Source organism: Aythya fuligula, chromosome 4 (assembly GCF_009819795.1).
Source record: "Aythya fuligula isolate bAytFul2 chromosome 4, bAytFul2.pri, whole genome shotgun sequence".
NCBI lineage: Eukaryota > Metazoa > Chordata > Aves > Anseriformes > Anatidae > Aythya > Aythya fuligula.
In genome coordinates, this window is record NC_045562.1 from 59,596,672 (window position 1) to 59,609,365 (window position 12,694).

Below are 12,694 nucleotides of genomic sequence, written 5' to 3' on the forward strand. Positions count from 1 at the left end.
TAGAGAAATGATTTAAAAGAAAGTATGGTCAATTTTAATCATCATAATCAGTTTTTTGCTAGAATACTTATTAATTGCTCCAAAACTAAAATACATACTGTAGAATTATGGGTAATTACTAGCACAGTAGGATATTTACACAGTAAATATGTGTACATATTTATCTGTTCCAGCTTCTGAACTTGCCTGCCATAAATTGTGAGTTAACTTCTGCAGTCTGTTTTATAAGCTAGGTATTATAGTCCAAGTGTTTGATTTGGTGTCTCTGTTAATTACTTCTGACTGAAATAGTTAACAGACTGTGGGAATGGTTAGGAAACATTATTGCTACTTAACAAAATATATACAGAAATTTCTGCATTTTTATGAAGTCTTCAGTTTAGCAAACAGTAGACAACAAAGTATTTAAAGTACTGAGCTCACTATTCACAAAAGACAAAAATATCTACTCTACAAGGGATAATTTAGCTTATTTTTTTCACAGCTACAGAAGGATGAAGTTTATAGTATTTAACTTTTTTTTTTTGAATTGGAAAATATTTTTGGAACTTAATTTTAAAGTAAAATTCTAAATGTGATTCATTGCTAGACTTTTCCTGACTTTTACCATTGATTACCTCTGTTCATATAAGTCTCATGTTTGTAGATATGCAAGATGGGGCTTATTATTTTAACATTTTAAATTATTTTGCATTTATGCTGTTTGGCAGAAAAAACAAAAAACAAAAAACTTTAGGCAAATAAGCTTTAAGACGCTAAAGGAAAACAGAACGATGGATCATCTGCTCCAGTGGGGGGATTGGACTAGATGATCTTTCAAGGTCCCTTCCATTCCCTAGCGTTCTGTGATTCTATGATCATAGACTAGAATCACTAATGGCAGTGATCAAACTATCAAACAATCTAAGCAAGTGGCTTAGATTGCCAAGGATGTATACTCCCTCTTCATGAAAATGCAGCCAGAATATTTTAATATACTTCAAATGACTGTACTATTATATATTATGAGCTTGACTATTAATCTTCATGAAACAGAAAATTTTACATGTGATGAAAAGCAAGGGTTGCAAAGGTATTGTTTTATTCTTAGAAGTTGTAACGTTAATGTGCAATTCTTACAAGACTAAGGATTATGATCCTGATCTAATAAAATAATTAGAATTTTAATCAAGTTTTATATGGTATGATTTGCATTTTATTTGCATGTTTAAACTTTAGGCAGGTACTTATCTGGTTACCAACTGAATTGAAAATGGTAACTTAGCTCCTTACTGTAGCAGCTAGAAGGCAATGTAATGAAGTTTTGAAAGATATGAAACTAGAATTTACATCTGTGTCTAAGGCTTGCCTAAACTGAGATGATTACTTAAAATAATCCTGTTTTCCTACAACTGTCACAATTCAAAAGATGTATGCCATGATAAAACTGAGTGATCCTTCAAGCAAGTTATAGACCGATAATTGACTTTCATGTTCAGCTGGCAAGAAAATACAAGCATTTATTACACACATCTGCTTAACTTTGATGCTGAACTTAGTTCATATCTCTGAGTAATTTGTTTGTGAGAAATGTATTCTTGATAAAATCAGTAATTTTAACATGTTATAGTTCACACTTGTGTCATACATTTACAACGACTACAGTTCTGTTTAGGACTCATGGCCTTTCTACCTTTTATCACATTGTAAAGACATGCAAAATACAAGCAAGCCAAATTATACACAAATAACATCTGTTTCAACTTGAAATTGGGACTTGAGTCTTTCCACAGTAGCATCTTCAGTTTACTTTCCATTTAAAAAGCCATTTTTTCATGGACATAGGAAATAAGGTTGGGTTTTTGTTTGTTTCATTTACAAAAGAAAATCCTAAAATATTTCAGTTTACACTGCTGGAAATCAGTGACAAAGCAAATTTTATCCATAAGTCACTGATGTCGAACAAGTTATTGTAATCTGCTTGGCTGATTTACGATTAAGCATACAAATATATTTGCAAGTATAACAAAGAACTCAGTTCTTATATTTCTCTAAACTGAGCTTTCACTTCTTCTAGTTTTCCTCATGTTAAATACTTTTTATATAATCAAACAGTTTCAATACAGGGACAGTAACAGAACACTATAGACATAAAAACTTAGGAAGTGACAAGGGGGAAAGAAAAAGGGGGGGGGCTACGTTTTTTGTCCAAATAACAACAGTAAAAGGCAAATAGAGGAACATGTCTAAATTGAACACAACCTTAACCATGGAACACCTACAGTTGGAATTACTTTCTGGAAATGTCTGTTTCACTCCATCAGTTGCAGAGGGTGTTTAGACTCTGAATTTAAGTTGTAAGAATAATTCTCCAGATGTCTAAAATAACCAAAATTGATGGTATACTTGCAGATTTGCTCAACATGCTGTTTAGTGGTTAATGAGAAAGATTTTTCATTACTAGTGAAATATTATATTGTTTTATAGACAGCACAATAGGTTTATCAAATTAACTTGATAGCAAATACACTACAAGATGACTTGACTCATTTGTTTTCAGAACTATACAGTTAGTTGTAGAAGTATAAATAACTTTATATAAATATAACTTCATATATATATTGTTACGGATAATGTTATTTTTCAGATTGAATAAACCAGCTTGTACAGAAGATACTTTAACTCTGTTAGTGAAATAGGTGTTAGGCAGAAACTTTTAAAACTAAAAAGATCATGAAAAAGATCATGAACATCCAAAGTTAGTGTCATAAAAATTTCCACCATTACTTTTCCTATAGAATAGTCTGAGCTTAATGTGTTCATTTCAAATATTTTAGATATTTATGGCAAAAAAATCACAGATATGATAAGAAAGGGGATTGCCATTTTATACTCCAGAAAAATTTCTAGTACTATCATCTAATGAAGAAATTACAGAAAAACAGTACTATATAATACAGAATACATTAGAATGGAACCAAGGTATGTTTTAAAAATAATGAGACTAAAGATTTCAGAAGATCACCATGTAAACCTTTTTGTTAGTCCTATCAGGATGCACAAATTTCTAATATATCTGGAAAAAAAAAAAAAGACAGTGAAAGTAGTGTTAAAGTACTCCTGCACAGCGATCTGTAGCTTAAACAAGATTCTTTTGACATCTATTCACAGCTAGATCAAGGTGCCTGATTTGAGGATTTGTAGTGAGCTTTCTAAATTATACCTATATACGATTCATTTGATCTTATTTAAGAACTGAAATCCATGCACCTTTAAGGAAAGGAAAGTGAAAAAAAAACAAAGTAAGTGAAAATAGGCTTAAAAGACAACTGACCTTTTTCCACTTCATTCAGATTAGCAGCTTGCAGTGACAAAGACAGAAGAGACAAGAGACTTTTTACATTGTAATACAACAGCATAGCACATTAAGCTAATGCACAACTATAGCAGCAAGAGAGGTTGATATAGCAAAATGAAGCAAGCTTCAGAGTCTCACCTACAGCAGAGCAAAACAAACAGAAAAGGTAAGAAGTACATGCCACTGGTGGCATAGGAAAGGTTTTACTTTTGGATCGGTTAGATCTGTGATCTAATGACTGATGGCAATGAACAAGAGAAATGATCATCTGTAATCTATAGAATGTACATAAAATGACCTGATGTTTACTAGACTGAGTTTAAAATAAAGAAGATGATAATGTTAAGAGAATAGCAGAGTTAAAGAGTGCAGGACATAGTGATGCATTTTAAATGATTTATTTCTCAAGGTTTCATCAGACAGTCTGAATGTCTGATGATTGCATTTATTTCCTGTTACTTCACAGTTCCAGTTTGTGATCTTAAGAAAGCTCACAGTATCATGCAAATACCTTTCTTGTCTTTCCACCTGTAACTGTGGATTCCCAGTTCTTAAGCAATAATATAAGCTAATAGGCTTTTATATATCTCTCTCTATATATATACGTACTATATATATATATACATAGATATTAAAATCAACAATGCTTAATTGAGAAGTGTCAATTTTCACCAGATTTTTATAAAAGGAAAAAATTAAAGGTTTGGTTTTGCACTATAACATTCCCTATAACTTTTTTTTTGTTTTGTATTTTTTTACATGTATTTCCAGAGGTGAGATTCCAGTAATTCTTCTACATAAAATTAAAACTTTAAATAACAATGATTTACAATTCATACCAACAAGTTCCAACTGACTTCTTTCATATATTATGCTGTGTGAAATATAAAGCATGTTTGTAGATAACCATTTACTCAAAAAAAAAAAAAAAAAAAAATAGTTCTGGGCTGGTGCACTTCCACATCCAGTGTATATGTTCTGTGACATCTTGAACATAAACAATTCAACGTATGTCCAATAAAATTAAAAGAGAATTGTCTATGGTGGTATTTTTCTGTTATATACACTGTCCAAGCCTCCAGCACCTTACAGCCCATGGACTTTCTGAGCTAGAGATACCTTTGTATTTAAAAATACATATATTTTTTCATCTGCTGAATATATAGACAGTTTTCCTGACGTTTAGTTTATTTTTGCCCAGCTAGTACAGGAATTCATCAAGTGAAAAATACCTTCCATAAAAACAAAACAAAAAAACACACCACATTAGCAATATGCAAATCTGGCTTTAACCTGTAAGAACAGATACCAAGATCTAAATGCTTATAAAGTTCCTCATGAAAAATCACTGTATCTATACTTGTCAGGGATTTTGTTACTTATCTTTGAAACAAAGCTATTGGCTAGATAAAAAAATGTTACAAATAATTTGGTATCGCATATACAGTAGCGGCAACTGTAAGATTACTTTGTATTCTGAACACTACCATTTCTAGAACCCAATGTGTCCAGACCACTGTCAGTTTAGCTCTTAACGCTCCAAGTTATTTAATTACTATGCAAGATCAGGGATGACAGGTGTAAAGACCAGCTTAATGTTTTACATTTTCTCCTTACAATTTATCTGGATTAAAACTAACTTAAGATCTCACACCTTGTGACTATCTTCAGATGCTTTGTAAGACAGTGTACTGTAGAATTCTGCACTGTATCCTGTAGAATGAAAAAAATGAAATTTTGCTACAACTTATGTCCAATTTATCTATGAAATGAGGCTCTGGTCTTGCATGTGTGTCTGTTTTTGGTAAGGTGTTAGAACAATCTAATGAGATAGTGTAAAATCTCAACAGTTTTTGAGAACAAAACAGCTAAACTTACTGATTACCAATAGATTGTTTTGTTTTATTTTTGAGCTGATGAGAAGATTCTCACCTATTCGCATGACTTACTGATTTCAGTAACAATTATGACTAGGCATCGAATCTCTAAAAGCAAATCTGTTTTTCTACAAGGATTACTGTTAGGAAACAAGAACACTTGCCATATAAACTCATAGCATTTTCCCTTTAGAGTTAGGCACAAACTGTTCTACAGCAACAGCAGGCTCCTCAAAGAAAAGTAATCGCCACTTCCTCAGTGATGAGTCAAATTAAAAAATACACTTTCTTGTATTTTAACTAAAAACAAAACTGCAATACATCAAGTTAAATATTTTACAAATCCTTATGCTTCCCTTTTTGGTCTAACCATATATATATATATATATATATATATATATATATATATATATATATATAATGCTACAATTGAAGTTTCAATTGTAAATGTAAACCACACATTTCAATTACAATACTACAGAAATACAAGAAGCACACTTAATCAAAATTTTAGGCTAGCACACATAAACCACATAAACATAAATTTTGTATCCACTCATGGGTATTTAAGGCAAAGCAGTCCTTCCCATGGGATATTGTGAATACAACAAGCTATTGGCCCTAGCAGTCCAAATGCACCTAGAGCGATGTCAAAAATGAAGAAACAGGTAACAGGCCAAAAAAACTGCGAAGCTGCTGAGGAGAAATGGGCGTGCAAATGAACTGTCTGCTATTTAATAAGTACATGAAACGTCCTAGCATGATATCACCAAACAGGAAGACTCAGCTGGTGTGACTGGTTTGCTCTCTACCATCCTACACAGCAGAGTATCCAATCCTTTTTAAAGGAGATGGCAACTGAATCTCGGGAATCTGAAGCTTGACTCAGACATGGCTAAAATATTAATAATCCGAGAAATAACAAACATCTAACACTACTTATTGAAGCTGTTACCTGTTATTTTTTTCTAAGGCTTGAATTGTCAGTTGCTTCTAGGTATTAAGGTAACAGTACCTGCCAAATGAGTATGGTTAAGCAGAAGGTTATGTCTAATTTTCCAGATGTGGACCACCCAGTTATTCTTATGTATCTTATTCTGTCGACTTAACCTTTTAACCTGTATTGCTTTAGGTATTGTGACTCATTCTGCATGAAGAAATTTTTTCCAAACATTTACTCAGAATAAGAACTGCACAAATACATATATTAGATTATGAAGTTGCATTTCTCTTACCGATGTTCTATCATTTTCACTCACTGTGGGTTTCCAAGATTTAAATACTGACTTTAAATTTGAATGCCCTAAATCATTTGGGTAATCCAGTAGGTTGCAGAACTAATGATGAAAATACCTTGGATTAAAAAGGTGCTAATTTTGTTTACAACAAATGAAATTACTTCATGAGTTCACCTCTCCTCAGAGTCATCCAATGCTCAAATGTACCATTCCCTGAGGACATTCAAAAGCTTATCTGACAGCCAAAATAGGATTAATTATAGTTACTATATAGGATGACTAGCTATATCTAATTCCTAGGTTATGGAGGATTTTACTTTTCTTTGTCATGTATTTCAAATCACAGTTTTGTGAATGGAAGCTCTGAATTCTTCTAGTGGTTCACTAGCTGACAGAAAATAGATTTCTAGAAAAACTGAACAACAGATCAACAGAAACAATAGATCTTAATTCTTGTTCTCCAGTGTTCCTGTTGTAATAGTTCCTAATTCTCACAGAGATTGTGAAAATAATCAAAAGAGACCCCATTTCAAAGAAAGAAAGGGTAATGCTTTGGCCTGGCTGCCAATTGATAGAAATGAACAATTTTGCACACTCTAATAATGCTATTTTCTTGTGTGCTAGAGCAGAAAGCATCACAATCTGCATTAATCTTTCTACAGGAGGGCAGGACAGCATCTAGGGATGCCAAATCCAGTTTCCTACTGGCACAGATGGATACTTTTTTGCCCTGGTAGCAGCTTGGACAATATAAAGCAAAAGAAGAATATTTTTCAGATTTCAACAACTAGGGAGATTCTTCACTGGACTGGTTGGTTTAGGTAAACAGATGTAAGGGACACATTTTGAAAGAACTTTTAAATATCAAAATGTAATTTCAAAACAGAGGAATTAACGAATGGGTGTAAAGTCTACTTTTGACTACAAGCCTTACTGAAGAAAAATATCGAGGGAAACTTGACTTCAAACCAATTGTAGAATGACCACTAATTCATCTGCAAACTGAAAAACATGACTGTTTCTCTATTAGGAATTCTTGAATTACCTGTAAATCTCTTTATACTCTTACCTGTATATTCAGGTGGACAGAGGCAAGTATAGTTATTGATTCCATCCACACAAGTAGAATTATTTTCGCAGTCATTGTCTTCACAGTCATCAACATTTATTTCGCAGTTTTCACCTTCAAATCCATCTGCGCAAGTGCACCTGTAAAACAGAAAATAAAACCAACCACACGAACTTTTTAGCTGGGGAGACCAGACAAGAAATACTGTAATTAATACATACATTAATTCATAATCACTATCCTCTCTAAAGGAAAATGGATGATATAATATTAAAAAAACATATAACAAACATTACCAAAATATTTTAACATGTTAATTTACAGAAAAAAAGCAACAATAACAATTTGTGCCTTTATTTTTAGTTAAAGGAGCTTAAATTTCATAACTGGGCACTCCTTTAGAAACACCTGTTACATTATAAAATGAGATTATATTTCTTTTATTTATTTTTGTTATTTTAAACACATGGAAAATTTAATTTAAACACATGGACAATTAAATGCACCATCATAAAGCTCTGTTTAAAGTTCCAAGTATTAATGTATTTACATGTATTAATGTAAAAACAAAGACTATATAAACTCTTCAAAGCTGTAACTTTTATTTTGCTTTTACATATGTTTATGCAAAACAAATATATAAAAAGGTAGTAAATGTAAAAGGTCACTCAAATATGACCATGAATACATTTACATGCAATTTGCAGTATCTATAACTCCTGCAACTTTGATTATAAGATTGCTTTAATTTTCAAAATATGTAGTATTTAAACAAGTAAAATAAAAAGGTCAAATTCTGAGATGTGATTGTCACTTTAAATTCTAGAGGCATAATATTGAGATGTATATGCTTAATTTTTAATAGAAAACTAATCTTTGGGCAGAATTTAGAATAAAAAATAAGAATAATGTCTTAATGAATTGCAGGATAATGAATTGTTTCTTTCTGAAGTGTCATTTTTAACAAGCTTGAGGTGTAGATTATTAAATGACTAATAATTTCACAGAAGAATGCTAAAGAACTTTATTTCATAATTCATGAAGTACATCTGGAGTAATTGTACTGTGTGATTAAATAACTCAAGATTAAAAACGCTCACAGCATGTTTATCTGCTGGCATAGTGAGTTTCAAATGAATCATTAATTTTCTGTTTCACTGGGATTTACATTTTATCATTTACATGCTGTCTGTTGAAGTAATACACACAACAACAGATGAATTGTGAGATTTTTTTCAGCAGGGATCTAGCCAGCTATTAATTAGCATAATGGAGTCAATACTATGTTGTCTTGACCTGATAAGCCTCAACTAATCACAATCATTTGTTGTTTTTAACAGTTTCAGAGCTTTAGCTTTCCATGGACAGTAACATGTTCTGAAAACTTGAGAAGCACTGAAAACCTGATTTTGTGGTGCAATTAACAAAGAGAACCCAAAGATTAACACCGAAGTTATTTCATATACTATAAGAGTCAACAGATTTCCATTCTGATATTACAATTAAAAACAATTTACCAAAACCCATCTTTTTCTCCTTCTTTCAGATGACAAGTTCCACCATGGTTGCATGGGTTACTGATGCAGGCATGAATAGGAATATCACAATCTTGACCCTATGCAGGGAACAAGGACATCATTTAAGAAAATACAGACTCTAGTGGAGTAAATTAAAACTCCTTGTAAATGTTAAAAAGGAGAGGCTTACATTTCAGTAGTATTTTTTTCCTCTTCATTCACCTACCTTGAAACCATATGGGCAAGTACATCTATAGAAGTCAACTGGATCATTGTTGCAGGTTCCATCATTTTTACATGGATTCGATAAACAGGGGTTACACTTTGCAAGAATATTAACATCCAAGGGCCCTTAAAAATACAAATGTGATAGTCATAAACGAACTAACACTGATTTATACTTGACAGGATATATTTTTGCATTGCTCTAATTTTTAAAACAACGTTTGTATTTTAGACTGTGGTATTTCTACATGAATTGACTGTCCATAATTCCTCTAACGTGCCCAAATACATTTGTGGTTTAATTTTATTCGTTTGATTTTTAATTATCATTTTTAAAAAAGTAAAAAGCTGACCTAAAAGTGATTCCTATATCCCCATTATCTGAAATCTGCACAGTTTTGATCCATGATAATTACCTTTCCTTTTTATTTAATGAAAAATACAATTTCAGCTTTTGTCCCTTTAGTGGGTAAAAATTGCCTATGAGAAAAAGAGCTATAGCAGTTTCTAATCCCTCCCTTGGTGGTATTACTGAGAACACAATTTTTAATGTTTTTGTGTTTTTTTTTTTTTTTAATTGTTTGTTTCAGGATCACATAGGACTAACGGCAAAAATGAACTGGCAGAATTACCTGTAAATTGGTCTAATGTCTGTGAACTATAATGTTTTGAACTATAATGTGAACTATAACTGTATTGTTCAAGCTATCTCACCATAAGTAGGTCTGTATTGCAGCTTGCTCTGTTACGAAGTCAGCCCAGTTCTTTACATTGCTGCATTAGTTGAGCCTCAAAATAGCCATAGACTATACCATGAATCTATGTGCAAATGAGGACTGCCATCAATGCCTGTGGTCGTGTTTCTTATATTAATGATTATAACAACAGAATTTAGAAATGAATAATGACAAAATCTAAAGCTTCACAAGCCAGACAGAGCTGTGACTGAGATCTTTAGCGTATATAAATCTTATCCCTATAATACAAATATTTATTAGACATTTATTTATTTTTCATTGCTTTACAATTGTAATTTTTTTTTCCCACATTGAATTTTCAAATTAAAAACCATCAAGTATTGTTGTGTTTTTTTTTTTTTTTTTTTTTTTTTGTCAGACAACCAAAGAAATTACTAATTATTTGTCTAAATTTAGAAATCACCTGCTTATAATAATGCTTCCTTATGTTTTATGAAAATTGAAAGATTGATTACTGTAAAACAAAACAGGGTTGAATTGGCCAAATGCCTATTAAGAGAATGAACACACCTTCTCTACTACTTCCGGCTTTATTGCCTGATGACATTATTGCCTCCAGCTTATTTTCTTATTTAACCAATGGAAAAAAAATCTATACTTATCTACAGATAATTTGTAAATTTCAAAGAATAAACAGTGGTTTCTCCAGTGACAGACACACAAACACACACACAAAAAACTTCTCAGACCTACTGGTGGTGGAACTGCCTGATTGCTCTCATCAAAATGAGCCAGACTGCAATGTTTTTCAAACCAACAGGTCACTGTTACTAAGGTATGGTGAGTTTTGTTTTGTTTTGTCTTTATTCTCTTAACTTTCTTATTTTTTTTCTTTGAAAATTAAACTCAGATAAGTCATTGAAAAGGAGCTGGCATGGAAGGAAGCCATATGATTATAAAGATACAGTAGGGATGCTGGGAATAGGCTGACAAATTTTTCTTTTTATCTGCAGTTGCTGGTATCCATCTGTGTCACAGTTTGCAAGCAAATGCAAGGAGATGAACACGGTAATTTGTGACAATTGCCAAAGTCACCATCTGTATGGATCATTGACTATTCTTTTCTTCATTACCTTATTTTGAAAGAAAAATCTATAGTTGATTATGATTTGTTAAAGCAGCAAACAGTAAAGGTAGGTGAGTTGAAACAAAAACCACAGAATTGACCTACAGAAATTCTTGCCTATTTACTGTAGACTATTTATGGTTATTGATAGATTGTATTAAAATGTTCAGTGAAAAATATATGGAGTGAGAAGCACATACCTAAAAGAAGATAAATTGTAACACTGTTCTGTAGCCTTAAAGTCTCTGCTTCCTTGTCTCAACTGATTAGGGTGAACATTATGGCCTCATTTCTACTTTTTATTAAATAAACTGACAATTATTTGGCATGAAATAAAAAAATATTCAGTAACTGAGGTTATTTTCCTGTATGGATTAGCAATCTAAATTTCACTTCTGAAAAAGAGCCAGCAAATGCGAACATGATTCCCAGCAAGATAGTAAACAACACCGATCTGATTTTGTATCATAAGCATTTATTTCAAATTATTAAGTATGGAGGATCCAATGAAAATGAACATCAATTTGATTTATCATTTTTCAGCTATAAGATAAAAAAAAAAAAAGTTTTAGATTTTTTTTTTTTTTACTCAAGTCTAATGAAAAGGAAGTTCTGGAACCTATTCTAATTTTCACTATATCATTCCTTCCCTTATCTGCTTGCATGTGTTAAAAGACCTGCATATGAAAAGAAAATATTCTGTATGAAATAGAATACCCTATTTTTAACTATTAACACTGCAGAAATATATATATATCCTTGAATAAGCCATAACTGAAAAAAAAAAAAAATTAAAATAAAAGCAAAATAAACACTGTTCTTTCATAAAGAGTGAAAAACCAAATGCATATTATTTTATTGATAAATATACACATACACTCATTTATTTGTCTAATATTTTTGAAAAAAAGCATAATATAAACTCTCCCAAGACCAGATCCTAGCAAAACCTTTGCAACGAAAACTTGAAATCCTGACTTTTTATGACTCAGGAGCCCCTATTTGCTCTTGCAAATGGCCTCAAAATCAGTATCTGCAGAGTCACTTATATCACAACTGCTAATGAAGACACTGATTTCAGTACAATGCAGTGGCAATGATCATTTCAACTGCATTTTTCAGACCCTAAATCTATACTTTTAAAATACAAACCTTTTTATACAACTATGTTAAATGATATATCATGAAGAGTCAGTTCTAAATTCATCAAAGGGAGAAACAAACAGTAAACATGCATGTCTTAGGAAAGAAGTCTGTCTGAGGTTCACAAAAGGAAGGTCAGAAGGTTTGTTCTTAAACATATCACCCATTCCATCACTTACAACCTTACCTGGTATCAGAAAACCACAAGGCCCTGGAATCTCTAGAAGCAGGGCATGGATGGTAAAGGAGTAAAAGATTGAGAATCTGTTAGAGGCCACATTAAAAAAAAAAAAAAAAAAAAAAAAAAAAAAAAAAAGCCCATAAACCTAGAAAAAACATCTGCAAGGAGAAAACACTAAGATGGTTCCTGGAGGAAAGTAGTTCATAAAGTTTCATAAATTAAATTTATGGAATTTTATAACTGAGACTTCATTTTAAAATGCTCATTTTCACAGGAAACTATT

At 31.8% G+C, this 12,694-nt stretch overlaps 1 protein-coding gene across 14 annotated transcripts in view; it reads right to left on the bottom strand.

Annotated features, from left to right (window-relative positions):
- The window catches only part of SLIT2 (slit guidance ligand 2), a 259,333-nt gene that overhangs the window by 25,716 nt on the left and 220,923 nt on the right, over window positions 1-12,694 (bottom strand). For 9 of the 14 annotated variants that reach the window (XM_032187213.1, XM_032187210.1, XM_032187214.1 and 6 more), the window contains 4 exons: window positions 9,265-9,389; window positions 9,039-9,136; window positions 7,522-7,661; window positions 3,314-3,340 (listed from right to left, as the gene is read on the bottom strand). In XM_032187213.1, coding sequence (XP_032043104.1) covers window positions 3,314-3,340; window positions 7,522-7,661; window positions 9,039-9,136; window positions 9,265-9,389 — 390 coding nt within the window. The remainder of the gene's footprint in view (window positions 1-3,313; window positions 3,341-7,521; window positions 7,662-9,038; window positions 9,137-9,264; window positions 9,390-12,694) is intronic. The other 5 variants (XM_032187221.1, XM_032187217.1, XM_032187219.1 and 2 more) reach the window with 1 other exon arrangement.